This window comes from Triplophysa dalaica, chromosome 1 (genome assembly GCF_015846415.1).
Source record: "Triplophysa dalaica isolate WHDGS20190420 chromosome 1, ASM1584641v1, whole genome shotgun sequence".
NCBI classification, from domain to species: domain Eukaryota; kingdom Metazoa; phylum Chordata; class Actinopteri; order Cypriniformes; family Nemacheilidae; genus Triplophysa; species Triplophysa dalaica.
In genome coordinates, this window is record NC_079542.1 from 19,499,874 (window position 1) to 19,514,753 (window position 14,880).

The 14,880-nt window shown below is 38.1% G+C and overlaps 1 protein-coding gene across 1 annotated transcript; it reads right to left on the reverse strand.

The window, feature by feature from the left end:
* Window positions 1–10: 10 nt before the first annotated feature.
* tmem276b (transmembrane protein 276b) lies at window positions 11–12,759 on the reverse strand. Its single transcript, XM_056745786.1, has 4 exons — window positions 12,073–12,759; window positions 4,336–4,449; window positions 4,020–4,157; window positions 11–2,394 (listed from the first exon to the last, which is right to left on the reverse strand). Exons 1-4 carry the CDS (start codon window positions 12,467–12,469, stop codon window positions 2,144–2,146), a joined length of 900 nt encoding a protein of 299 aa, XP_056601764.1. The 5' UTR covers window positions 12,470–12,759; the 3' UTR covers window positions 11–2,143.
* Between the last annotated feature and the right edge of the window lie 2,121 nt (window positions 12,760–14,880).

The window sequence follows — 14,880 nt, forward strand, 5'->3', positions numbered from 1 at the left end:
TACCTCATCATGAAATGCTACTAAATTTTATTTCTTAAAATAAAAGTCATTTCAAAAATCGACACAGATTTTATACACTTAAATTAATCCATATGACAGCATGCGGGACAATGACACGTTCAAATGAATCTGCAAAAACTTCTTGTACCCCAAAGAATACAAAATGGTGCTACTTTAACTGCCAAAGTAAATGGCAAATTTTATACAAATCTCACCAAGAATGACAAAAACACCTGGGTGTGTTTTTATTTCTTTTAAACACCTTTCTTTGCTTACACAACGTTCTTGTGTTTACATTTCAAATCTCCCCATTCCATTTGTATTATTCATGAAGGATATTACTTCTGTGTATGTTAATACCTGATATTGGATTCCTCAGAAAGGTTTTAGTATGTATAACACTTTTATGTCTATCTAAGGAGTTTGTTTTATTTTGGTGTTTTTTTCCTTATGTATTTGAATAAAGTCATTCCATTTGGCCACATTGTTGAGGAATTTTATTCCTTGTACAAAAATGTTTTTGCCAATCAGCTAAACTGTCAGTGAGCTATTCTGTAACTCCATTAAAGCACTACAAGAAAAATGACTGTGCTCTTCAATTTATCATCAGATGATACCTTATTTTACGCATATGTTTTTCCAAATGTGCTTTCAGAATACTACCACAGTATTTTCAGTCTTTAATGTCTCATAACTATTGCATTTACTCATCACAAATGTGGATATCGACACCAGTACATTGTGCTTGGACTCTGTGGAGATGTACAAGACTATAAATGTACATTTAGTAGAGACGTGATGCATATTAAAAGATTTGTGGTAACTGTGCTTTTCATAGCATTCCCGATTAAATAATGTCAATCAGGTATAATCAACATGAATTATTAATAATGTGTAGAGACACACTCACTTTAAGAAAACACATTACCAGATTATTACTAGTCCGGGGTTCTTTAAAATATCGTTTGGTTATTTCTTGAGTTGGTCATGTAAGTATAAACATACCGTATCTTGTAAACATTATAGTTTGTTGAGTGCCATATTTTGAACCCATAAGAAACACCACACTTAGGATCGAACCAGGAACTTAGAAAATTCTACCTGGGATCTATTATATTCCTATGATCCACCCAACACTTATAACTTATTATTGTCCAAAGACGCACTATGTGTTCCAACTTTGGACCTCACATCACTCTTTGCAGCTACTTATAACACTGAATTCCCTAGAAAGTCTGTTATAATAAGCGCAACCAACAGGTTCGTTTTATCTTAAATATTCGACAGCATCTAGTTGTGATATCAAGATGCTGACTTTCATCATATTGTGCTCACAACAGCAATAAGGCTTCATAATAAATTCATTTCAGAACAACCCTGACAAAAACTTTGAAAACAAATCAGGTCAATAATTCACATGCCATTGAGAAACAATTTAGTCAAATTAAAACGTCTACCACAGACCAAGCCAGGTCACCAGGTCATTACAATCATAAAAAGTGAAAAGGCTTAATTTGTATCCGAGCATAATTTCTTACAAGCGTAGACCTGAAACTAGACGAAACTAAGTATTTTTACACATACATACTCTTTGAGGCCTTGGGAAATTTGCTTCTTGAAACGTTAGTGACAGAAATGCTTTCGTCTCTACTTTCGAGTGCCCTCATTCTTGCCTCAGTTAAGATTTTTTTTAAGAAATAGGATTTGACATGGATTTGCTTGTTTGTTCGAGAATGTGAAAAGAGAGCACCATTTTATTATGAATCCTCATGGAGAGAGGACAGTAGCCTCCAGTCAGCCTCTCTGTCGTAAACTGGAGAGAGAATTTTGTGCCATAAAGGGTGAAAGTGAGTCAAGGGAGAGTGTGGAAGTGCACGTGACTCCCGTTTGCACACGGAACAGACTCCTTCAGCGTCTGCAAATGTTCGTGCCAGACATTTTATGGACTTTCTCCATTATGCATTAATAGACTGCATTTTTAAAACGGATGGTGTACACAAGTTGTGCTGGAAAATGTGATCCTTGAGGAAGCCAAAAAGCCCCTTGAGTCGTATGAAAGAGACGATGATACAGTCATACTGTGTGATGAATAGGCCAGATGTCCTTACATGGATGCTGTATACATGTTGCTCCAGAAGTCTGTTCACACGGTCCCATTTTCGTGCCTGGACTTGTGGACTGTGGTGCGGGCCAAGGGGCTGCTTAAAGAAGGAGCCAGCGTGCATAAGAAACCAGCTAGCAGGGTGAGACCTAGTCCGCCCCAGGCACAGAACATGGACCAGCCGTAACCATGACTGATGTCCTCTGGAAGTCCATACAGGTAACGTGGGTAACGTGAAAGCTCGAAGTTAATGCCCGCCACGCAGGTACAAAGGGAGATAATACAGCAGGTTCCTGCCAGAGGGGAAACCAATCGAGATTACACAATCACTTAGGTTACATATTAGTTTACAAATAGAAAATGCAAAGAATTCATTTTTTTAATTTCATTTCAAACAATGTAAACGGTTTCATCGGACGTACGCGCCTGGCTCAAAGTTTTTATGGTCTGTTTTTGGTTATCGGCTAGTGGCTAGTTATATAACAATTGATTTTATATTTAATAAATACTAATTTATAATAATATTTTAATGTATAATAATTGTATTAAATTAAATAAAAACTACTTGAGGAGGTCTACCGGACATCTGGGCAATTTACTGTAGCATTTATTTTGTTGCTGCCACTGAAGTCGTCTATAACAAGCAGCCACTAGATGGCGATGACTGTACTAATATCTCAATTGAAATAGTGCAGGCAAAGAAAAGACAACCGTTCTTGCGAACTTTGATATAAGCGCCGCAGTGACTTCTGGGACTTCAAGCGGATTCTGTATGCACGCAAGGCTGCATACTATGCATCCTTGATATTGAGAACACATCGGGGTACTTTCAGGTACTCTGATCTTGTGTCCTTGGCTGCGTCCAAATACCCCACATGTGCGGTCTTTGCACTTGACCACTTTCATGACATATGATGTTTTATTAACAAAGTTCGGGAGGAGCACGTGCAAATAATTAAGCAGCTGCACGGCATCAGAAATCACGCAGCTGCCCGGCATTAGCAATCACATCACTTATCCTTCCAAACCAGAACGAGCTCTATAAATCGTGAAACCGCCTTACCTCCTCCATTCATAGATTTTGCAGCATCCCACCTCCACCCCGACTCCTCACCATAAAAAACTATTTTCTATCCAAAAGGGGGGGAAAGCGCTCGGGGCACGGGCAAACAGAGACCAGAGCCCTCGCCCCGAACAAGGGGGAGCGCTCCGGGGTCGGCATTCTCTCCCGACCCCGGAGCGCTCTCCCCGGACAGCATGCCAAATACGCATACTAAATTCTCAGCGTATCCACGCTGCCCCCCCTTTAATTATTTGCAAAGGTGAACTCGTGAAATTTCCTGTTTTTGGCCCAAGGTTTCTAGTGGGCGTGAAGATCCCAGGTGGGCATGTAGTATTTCTAACCCGATTGGACACACTTAGCAAGTGCAAACTTGTAACGCTAATTAATGTGGTGTTTCTTATTATGTGGTAAAAGCAGTTTTACAAAATACATAACTCCTTTTAACCAATAAAATGAGCAACACTTAACCTCAAAATTATATGTAATATCTAATTATATTAATTATACAGATTTATTTTAATAGCGCTTTATTGGTATTTTATCTAATCAGCTGTACCCCAAAAACAAAAACACATGTTAGCCAAACATAGAATGAATAAAGCTAAAACCTCAAAAAGTAGTAGTATAACTTACACCGTAAAGCTGGAAAGACATTGGACAGACCTGCAGTCTTACTTCCCGTCGCGTGCACACGCATTCAAGTGGACGCAGCCCTTGAGTATTGGAACCAGACTTAAGTTTGATGTTATTTATGATGTAGAGCGAGAACACGAGGACACAAGACCACTGAAGAACGCATATTGAGAAACTGTCTTTCTCTTCCGATCTCACACAAACACACACGCTGTCTCTTACCTCCCATGAGGAAGAGTAGTCCAGCTACATACTGCATGAGATCATGTTGTTGACAGCATCCAAGAACTCCTATGACCCAGCCAAAAAGGATGATAGAGACAGCCATGCCCACAAAACCTGCTGTCATCCGCCGCAGATCTACAGCACACAGCGTCAACAATAAACCCCACTGACTTGTAATTTTTGAGTGATTACATGTATCGCATGTTAAATATTTACATTTGCATTTCTGAGTAAAAAGTGTCGGCTCACATACACAAAACAGTTAATGTTTTAATGAACGCATCATGGAGTATAAATGTTAAAAGAGACTCACGGAGGGCGTGCCACTCATCTTGCCGGATGGTCTTGGTGATATTGACGGGAAGGTTTCGGGGGAGGATTGAAGATGTGTAGTGATACTTCACAGGAGCGCATCTCTGAATAAACCCTACAGTGTATCAGAAATTGGACGAAAATACATATGTACTCAGCAATGAGATTTTAAACTATTATATGCAAATCTGATGAGCAGATCTGTGTCTGGTCTTGTGATCATAAAATGTTACAAAGGGCTCGTGCTAACAATTACTTATTAGACAGACTTTAGAAAGACATAATAAAACGGAAGTAGTCATAAATGTTAATTTTAAGAATTGCATTCAGTATTGTATTTTCATGTGAACATAGAAAATAGGTTTTTACTAGAATGTTAACATTTAGACATCATTTAAACAGTCATGTCACTGGAAATCAATTTAACACATTTGGTTTTGAGGAAAGTTAAAGGGATGTTCACCCCAAAATGTAAATTGTATCATAATTTACTCGCCCTCTTATCATTTCAAACATGCATGACTTTCTTTCTTCTGAGGAACACTGTATGCAGAATGACTGTCTTCAAAATATCTTTTTTGTTTTGTGGTAGAAAGAAAGTCATACAGCTTTGAAAGGACAAAAGGTGAACTACAGTATATGTGAACTATACCTTAAAATGTTTCTTGGGATTTAAAAGGCACACTTAAAAAACTGTTGACCACATGCAGCGTTCTGAAAATACTGAGTGAACTATGCACTGTATGTAACATTGTATTAAAAATAAGTGTTCGATACAGAAGTGACATGAGATCTGTTTCAGTGTTAGTGTATTGTGTGTTTGAAAACAAGTCATGTGTGCAGCACTGATTGTCATTTCCATTAAAAAATGTTCACTAATATTTTTGTAAGGTTACACAACTTGCTATGACTGGTCAAGTTGAGAGTCATCATCACAGTCACACAATAAACTTTGTGATGAGAATGTTCTGTTGCGCGGATAATAAACCCAGTGTCACTTTCATCTTTATTTAATGTGAGAATTTGTGAGGGACCAAATGTTTCTTCTGTTGCCGCCAATTATCCAGTGTTGTTTTTGAACACTAGATTAATTGCACTGGGCTGTAGGGTTAGTAATAAATGGGCAGCTTAAATCTGAATCTTTCCTTTTGTTCTTCATTTGGACATAGAGTATGGGCACTGCTTAGGTAAACAGGTGCTGTAAAATTCATTTATTTGTGACACCTCAAATGATTCAGATGCCTATTGGATCAAATTAATATTTTGACAGGCTGTAGGCTGCTCAATGTGATTTTTCTCTATGTAGATCTTAGTGCTAGGCCATAGAAGAGTATGAAGGTGATCTGTATAGGCTTCTTTTATCATTCTGGCTGAATAGCTGGCTTTTCCCATGTATATCAAATCATATGAATTGATGTTTTAGCTTTCATATAAATATATGGTCTTGGTTTGCATTTTAATGGCTGCATTATGTTAGGATCTGAAACCCTTCCAGTTTTTAGATTGAGCGATAGTAATGGATGTGCTTCATATGTCTGGATGCCTCTAAAGCTCTAGGCTTCTCTACCCCTTGATTTATTAGATGTGTCACAGTAAACAGGTGTTTGCTTGCCTGACAGTGGACTCTTTTTTTATGTGCTTGATAGTTTTTGTCCAGACACCTGGATTGCTTCTGTTTTCATTGTTTGTTTACTGGGACTTTGTTTAAAAAGTCTTCTCCAATCTAGTGGAAGTGTGTTTGCTATTGTTGTATAACACTCTAAAAAAATGGTGCTAATGAACCATATCTTGACCGAAACAGGGCTATATAACAACTTGGTCATCCAAAAGAACCGGTGAAGAACCTCTGAAGTACCACTGAAGCATCACAGGATATCATTTTATCGAGTGATAAAAACAATAGAGAAAAACACTGTAAACCTTAGTGTTCAAAACAGGTTTACTAGATTTTCTGTTATTACCAACATTTAGGGCAAAGCCAAAAATGAAAAGTAAGAGAAATTGGTCAAGAATAAACTGGAATTACAGATTTTCCCAAAACAAGACTGTGTGCATCCTGTTTTCATTACATTGCATCTTGTGTTGATTTTGTTTTATATAAAGACATAACGTGACAGAATGCACAGAGTTTGTTGCTGTAGAGCTCTGCAGTGAAATTAAGAAAACAGATCTTACACTTGCGCTGAGCAGAAAGCTAGCAATGTGTCAAATAGACCGATGTTCGGTATCAGAAGCACAAACAGACATATCAAAGGACGAAAACAATTTCCCACTTCATCTGAGCATTTGAAGGAAATACATACACACTGTGTTTTTCTCACTCCTATTTTGTGTAAACAAGGAATGAATTGGGGAAAGCAAGACAAATCTAATTTCTGTGATAACTGATGGATACTCTACAAAGAGACGTCAGATGAATTGAGGGAACTCAAGCTGCAACAAAAGAAAAATCAATGCTCCGCAGATTTAAAAGACATCTCAGTTTTGCATGTTATCTGATGTTGATGCTTTTATTACACACTGGTTTACTGGAAGACAAAGTTGCTACTGTGCAGTTTTGCTATAACACCGTTTGTGTGATTTTCATTTCACTTTTTAATGCATTTAAAACGGTTTAAAGCGGTGGAGTTCAAAGTTAGTTGCACTCATTAAATTTAAACTCTGTTACTCCCAGTTTTTTGGTAAATGTGCTGCGTTCAGTTGTTGTTAACTATTAAAGTAAACGTTTTTTTTAAACTAAACAGTTAATACGATGCAAATTTTTTAATGTTCTCAACAAATATCACTGACATATTCTGCCTTCTTTGCTTAAACGCATAGAATACCGTGCTGATCTTAGATCATACATACTGAAGAATAAATGTGTAAGAAAAGTAGGAGTGTGGTCTCACAGTCTGTGAGACCACACTCCTACTTTTCTTACACATTTATTCTTCAGTATGTATGATCTAAGATCAGCACGGTATTCTATGCGTTTAAGCAAAGGAGACTACCTGGAGTGGTTTCACACCATCAACACTTTATCTTTTATGACATCTACATAGCCACTTAGGGTGACCTGGGAAATCAATATACAAATTATTGATGAAGATATGGCCAAGCAAGTGATGCGCTTCCTCTTCAAAACCAGGCAGGAAGTCTGCTAAAGCTATACACTTATACACTTGTGAAATAAGCTTTATAAGAAAATGAAACACCAATGTTTCCAAAAACTAATCTCCAGATTGCTTTTTACTGTAAAAAAACTGTAAAAAAATTTATATTACACTCTTAAAAGGAAATGTGCTTAAAAGGTTCTTCACAGTAAATCCACACACTCTTAAAATAGTGCTTTAAAAGGTCTCCGATGCCATAGAAGAACCTTTTGGCAATAAAGAACCGTTAACATCTTTAACCTTTTTGTTTTACAAAAGGTTCTTTATGGCAAAAAATGTTCTTAAGATTATAAAAAAATAGAAAGGGATGGTTCTGGTGTTCGGGTCTGTGGGACACGTTTTCATTTTTTATCAAAAGAAAAATATACAATTCATAATTTTTTCAAATTCAAACTCATTGGCCTTGGCTTATTTTCTGTGAAGAACATTTCTGTCATGACAACTCTCAGAGTGTTTAGCATGGTAGTGTGCATGAAATATAATATACAGCAGGGAAAATAAGTATTTGGCTCATCAGCATTTTTATCAGTAAGGGGATTTCTAAGTGGGCTATTGACACAAAATTTCCATCAGATGTAGCCATCAAGCCAACTATTGAATTCATACAAAGAAATTAGAACATTTAAGTATACAAGTTCAGTCATAATAAATAAAGTGAAATGACGCAGGGAATAATTATTGAACACATGAAGGTAACAAGGTGCAAAATGGCATAGAAAGCCAGGAGATCACCTGAAATCTGTCAGTATTGAGAGAGAAACCCTGCCCCCTATCAGTACTAATTGATATCAGCTGCTTTAGTCCTAATTGATGGCCTATAAAGACTTCTCATTACCTAGGAGGCACACAGGAAAGACTTCATGATGGGTTAAAGCAAAGAACTCTCTGTAGATCTTCATAATCTTATTGTTGAAAAGCATTTTGATGGGAATGGTTATAGGCGCATTTCCAGAATGTTCCTGTGAGCACTGTAGGGGCCAATATCCGGAAATGGAAAGAGCATCAGTTCACCATAAACCGGCCACGATCAGATGCTCCACGTAAGATCCCTGTCCGAGGAGTCCAAAGAATAATCAGTTTAGTTCTCCAAGAGCCAAGAACCAATCGGGCAGAACTTCAGGAAGACCTTGCATCAGCAGATACTGTTGTTTCAAAGAAAACTATAAGTAATGCACTGAACTGCCATGGCATCCATGCATGCTCACCAGGCAAGAGTCCATTGCTGAACAAAAAGCATGTTGAGGCTCAGTTAAAGTTTGCGAAAGAGCATTTGGAGAAGGCTGTGGATTATTGGGAGACTATAGTATGGTCAGATGAAAGCAAAATTGAACTTTTTGGCATTCATTCTAAACACCATGTTTGGAGAAGAAATGGCACTGCCCACCACCCCAAGAACACCATACCAACAGTTAAGTTTGGGGGTGGAAGCATCATGTTTTGGGGCTGCTTTTCAGCATGGGGTACTGGCAAACTTCATATTATTGAAGGCAGGATGAATGGAGAAATGTACCGGGACATTCTGGATAAAAATCTGCTGCCATCTACCAGAAAGCTGAAAATGAAAAGAGGGTGGACATTTCAGCAAGACAATGATCCCAAACACAAGGCCAAGGACACAATGAAGTGGTGTCAAAGAAAGAAAATCAAGCTGCTTGAATGGCCCAGTCAATCACCTGACCTAAATCCCGTAGAAAATCTTTGGAGAGAACTGAAGATCAAAGTTCATAAAAGAGGCCCAAGGAACCTTCAAGATTTAAAGATCTCCAGGGGTCTACCCCCAATCTGCACCTAGGCAGGACCAGATCTCTGTTGACCACAGCAACCCACACCAAACCATTCAGATAAGAGTATTTCAGGAACGAATGGAATGTAGCGAGATGAACTCTCTTCACTCACTTGGACAGACATACAATCCTAAATACATTTATATGGAAATGTACATATTTTCATTTATAACCTTTCCATGTGTTCTTGTTGTTATGTCTGTTTTAAACATTAATCCAAAGTATCCATGAATGTGTGTATAACCACTAGAATTATTAGATTTGTAGTAACTTACTTAACCAAGATGATAAGTAGATCATGTTTGGTATCTACAGTATGAGGCACATTTGTGATTTCCTTAATGTTGATGTTTATTGTGTTTTGGTAACTCTTTTCATATTGGTTTTATAAACTAAGAAGTTTTCTTAGTGAACTTCCAATCAGCTTCCACATGCAAAACACCATGTGTAAAACAAAGACAATTAACTTTCCCTCCAAAGTTGCCATCTCCTGATTGGGTCAGTCACGTCTGTAGGATATGACATCCTTACAGTTTAAAAAGAGACCACCAGAAGAGTCTCATCGGTTTTGTGCGGGGTTTTTGGTTCACGGGGATTCATTCTCTCTTCATGCGGTTTGCATCTCTAAGGATGGACTAGAAGAAGACTTCACCTTTGACCCATAAGTTTGTGCCAGGCTGCGTGCCTCGTCTTTCCAGATACAGATCCTCTGCATAAAACTGGTTCTCTGTGATCGCTTCCAGCCAAGATCAACTGGAGCCTTAACAAACTGCATCGGGACACCAGGACATTCTTTCTTGTGATGGGCAAGACATACAAATATCATACTTAGTCCTATTAATGGATGCATAGAGCATCATTAATCCTTTTAACAAAGGTGCTTTACAAGAAGAAACTGATGTTTTGTTCAGGCTATTGATCTTCTGAATATCATTTACTGCCATAAATCCATGCTATGTTCTTCTCTCTGCTTCAATTTCAACCTTCTTCCAATGCTTAACTGTATGTGTGTATGTTAGATTAGTATGTGTCTAGTCTAGTTAATAAAGTCCTGTTTTATTTCACGCGTCACGTTGTTTATACTTCATGCTCATAATCCGGAGTCCCTAAACATGCAGATTCTCGCTACCTGCTCGTAATGCTAAGTGATTTCCCCAAATCATGAACTTTGATCCAGATAAGTATAATTGATCATAATCAATTGTATTCATCCCAATTTGGGCTGATATTTGTTTCCCTTACAAAGGGTGGTGGAGAATATATTGCTTATAATTGTGATCAAAGCTTATGATAATTCTAACAAATATGGTGAAGAATAGTGTTTAAATAATACTGTACCTCATTGAATCCCCTACAGTGTGGACAACAACTTGGTTCCTAGGACAGCTGTACAATTTATGTATAAGTTTGCTGCTGATGAGCACTGCTGCAACAATCACTATAACTTAATTATGTTGCAGTTGAAATCGACTGAATAACAAATATTTTTATGAGCTAAAAGATAGAAAAAATAAATAAAAGTGTTTTGTTCCGTTATTATATCTCAGTTTCACGCTACCTTTCAGTGATGTCCCACATTGTCCTACACAAACTGATTACATGTCCCACATTTGGTTTGTTGGGTGAGAGAGTGTGTGTAAGTATGAGTTTTCTGTTTCTTTTTTAAAGGTTCTTTATGGAACTATTTAGACAAAAAAGCTTATTCTATGGCATAGTACATTACATTACATTTATGCATTTGGCAGACGCTATTATCCAAAGCGACTTACATTGCAGTGTACTATACATTTGTTTCTTATTATGTGCAATCCCTGGGCTCGAACCCATGACCTTGGCGTTGTTAGTGCCATGCTCTAATCACTGAGCAGCAGGAAAGCCACCTTTTTTATGTGGGTCGCCAAAAACATTAAACAACATTTGTAAATGTTTTTCATGTAATTTTAGACCCCTACATTTTCTTTCCATCTCTGTTATTTGCAATTTTTACCGCATTTTAAAAACATGTGAATAATCTGTAAAATGAAACAGGGTTTTTACAGTGCATTCAGTTTTATTTACATTCCTTTTGTTATTTTTTATTAAACCTATTGTTATTCTGTATTTTATGATTACCTGTCTTCTCTTACGGTTATGACTCACACAGTCTAAGTAAAGCTGACTAGACCTACATTTCTAAGTTTCTGTTTATGTGAAAACATTTTTTGAACTGAGCTGAATAAGCATTGGTAATAACTGAGCAGGTCATACTTTACAACAGATAGGCTATTTACGTGTATAACTGTGTGTTTTCTTTCTTTCCACCTCTCAATATTTTATTTGCTTTTCATATCTCGTATTTTTGACGAGAAAAAAAAAAACCTTTTACTCCTTTTTATTTTTCCTCGAAACACGTAATTATTAAATTGTCATAGCTGATTGTTCCATATAGCTACAGGTCAGATGCAACATGGACTGCCCTCATCTATAGCTTATACCCCTGCTGACATCAACCCTTGACTCTGTTAAACAGATGCAGATGACACAGGTGAGCTGAATTCAGCACCTTGGATAGCGGCAGTGATGTGACTTTCACACTTCCCCTGTACTCTTCATATCGTTTTTCAGCTTAACACATTGACTTAATAAAGAAGTGCAATCTGGATAATTTTTAAAAGCCCTTTTCTGGGGAGTGTTACAGAATGGCAAATGCTTTCACTACGTAAACACTACGTAATTTACCATTTGAACCTGTGCTTCAATGAATTTCCTGTACACTTATGAATCTACTTTGGCCTGTTCCAAGCACCACAAACACCTCACCTTTGTAAATGAGATCCTCGATCTCCAGGTCAAACCCCTCGCGATGGCACTTTCTCCACAGACCGGAGATCGTGGAGTTGAACTGGCGGCTGCAGTGAGACTCCATGGCGGTGGCCGAAGCCACAGCGTGTCGCTTGACGCGAGGCGACGGCACCCCAACCGGCTCCATCTCTTTCCTCTCATAGCCCTTTGGAGGCATCTGAAGAGGCAAGTTGTGATTTGAGATGTAAATATATCCGGGATCGTTACGCTTGTTCGCGTAGTTTTTGCAGCGTTCGCGGTGCCGCCGAGCGTCCGTCTCGTACCAGTAATCGGTGCAGATGGCCATTGCCAACAAGATCAGTGCACTAAACGCCAAGAAAAGACCAGCGCTGGTTAAAATCTTAATGGCGGCCATCTTCTCCGCTTGGTGGAGGAACCGAGACAGACTCGCGGTCCTCCCCCGGCTGCCGTTGTTAACGGTATAGAGCAAGAAAACGCAGCGAATATCTAGCGTTTGTCGGACTCTGACATGACCGGGCTCGAGTCCAGCGCGATGCTGTCTATTGTCGTAGAGCTTCCGGACAGATGTGCTGTTTGTCCACCATCTGTTTTGGTTTGGAGTTTACGAGAGGGGGAGAGATGATGCGAGGACCAGTGCTGAGTGAGGGGAGGATGGAGTGAGTCAGTGTAATGCTCGCTCTCTCCTCTTGGGCCTCACTCGACTGCTATGAAACCAATGAGCTGCCTGAGGAAGATGAGACATAGTGATACACATGATACGTTCATTTATTGATTACTAACTCTACACTCTTAAAAATAAAGGCTGCTGAAAGGTTTGCTCTGCATGGTTATATAAAGCTCCTCTTTGTAGTAGAAAAGTCTTCTTCGGACTATGAAAAGGTAAGAAAATGTTTTTAAGAAACCTTGTTTGGCGAACATTGCAGAAACATTTTTTATGTGCAACACAAATGCAAAAAGACAATTCTTGTCCAAAAAATGACCATGTTTCACAAAGGAAAAAACAACATTGAACAAAAAAACTTCTCAAACACTACAAAAAACCCTAGTCTGAACTGACCTACAGTGATTTTATTCTTGCTCAATAACTAATTTAGGTTTATTTTTTTAACAGAAAATGTTATCGATCGAAAGTAATAAAACAAAATGTACCATTTTGCCTCGAGAGCCAAAAGTAAAGTTTGGTGTTTATATTTTTTTAAGGTTTATGAAGATACTTAAGAATACGATTTACTGTTCAAATCTTAGCATCTCTCTTTTCTCGTCTTGTCATTAATATACTAGTGCGTACTGTAGCAGCACTAACTTGCCACCTGCCATCCACGGAGGTGGCCCACAGAGAGAGCAAAAGAGAGGCACGGCAAGGAGATTCAGAAGCGTGGGAGGTTTAGGTCAAGATACAAAGAATAAATCACATTTCTACGCAAAGGTACCGTTTTAGAGAAAATCAACACAAGTGGTTTTGAAATACTGAAGAAAGGCATTGTATTAAAAGTGTGCCATATCAGTGTCTTAAATTTTAGGCACAGTTTCCCCACACACAGTGGACTGTGTCAGGGCAGATGACAAAGGAAGACAACCCGTAGGGTAGTCGTTATGGCAATGTTCTTTTGCCAAACAGACTGTATTGAAATAGGACAAGTGTGAACGCACAATCAATACCACCCCCTGATTCCCATATGACATTTCATACTGTGCAGTAAAAATGTGCTTGTGGCAGGCATCATGGCATAAAATGCACTGTAGCTGCAAAATTACAAAGACGGAAACTTCAACATGTATAGAAGTTGGTAATACAGTAGAAGACATTTGTCTTTTGACAATTTAAGTTTTTAAAGACACTCCATCTCCATACTAGACACCATGAGTGAACTCACCTGCAACAGATACTTTCCATCAAGAGGCTGTGTAGTCCCTCCAATATAAAAAGCTAAACAGTTGCAGTAAGTCAAAGGTCATTACAGATAGAGATGTCACAAAGGACACTTTTGGTTGCTAATTGACAAATGGGCGATCCATAATTGTAGTTTCTGAACACTAATTGAGTACTTGAAAAGATCTGTTTCAGGACAGAGGACACACAAACTCAAACATAAAAAGAATGACTAACATTAAACTGTAGTTTAAATGCTGATGTAAAAATGTAAAACTGAATGCAAAATACTACAACCTTGTAAAACATACTGAAGGAAAACTAGGGCAAAGGTAAATGTATTTTTGTCCCTTGAGAGATAAAACAGTACAAGCCTTTTTAGCATTTCCGCTGGAATGAATAGAAATAATAGAAATGTTTGATCTTCCTTAACAGTTTCTGCATGTGTAATCAATAGACACCATTGTGTTAAGAGGTAGGATGATTCAAGTAGAGTACTACTGATTGAACTGATAATTTCCTTTCTAAAAGGATTTTCTACAGCACTGGACACCAGTGGTACAGTACATAGTGGTAAGCTGTATATAAAAACAACTACCACACCCACCCATGTCAAGTTTGTATCAGCTGATACTCATCTACGTATAGAAATATGATGCTATCACAGCTACAGTTTTAAATTTATTCAGCAATTGGCATCTTATTCACAAGCAAATTACCCCCCTCCATCCCCAACTCCATTTTTATTTACTATCAGGACTCCACTTTCTGATATTCTGCTTTATAAATCTCAATTACATTTTAATTTTGTGTTACACTTAAACGTCATTAAGAACTACTGACATATGACGCGCTGTTGTGCGCTGCAACACGACAAAAGAACACATTATAATATAAAGGTGTCAAAGAATTCATTGATACAATATGTTAAATTG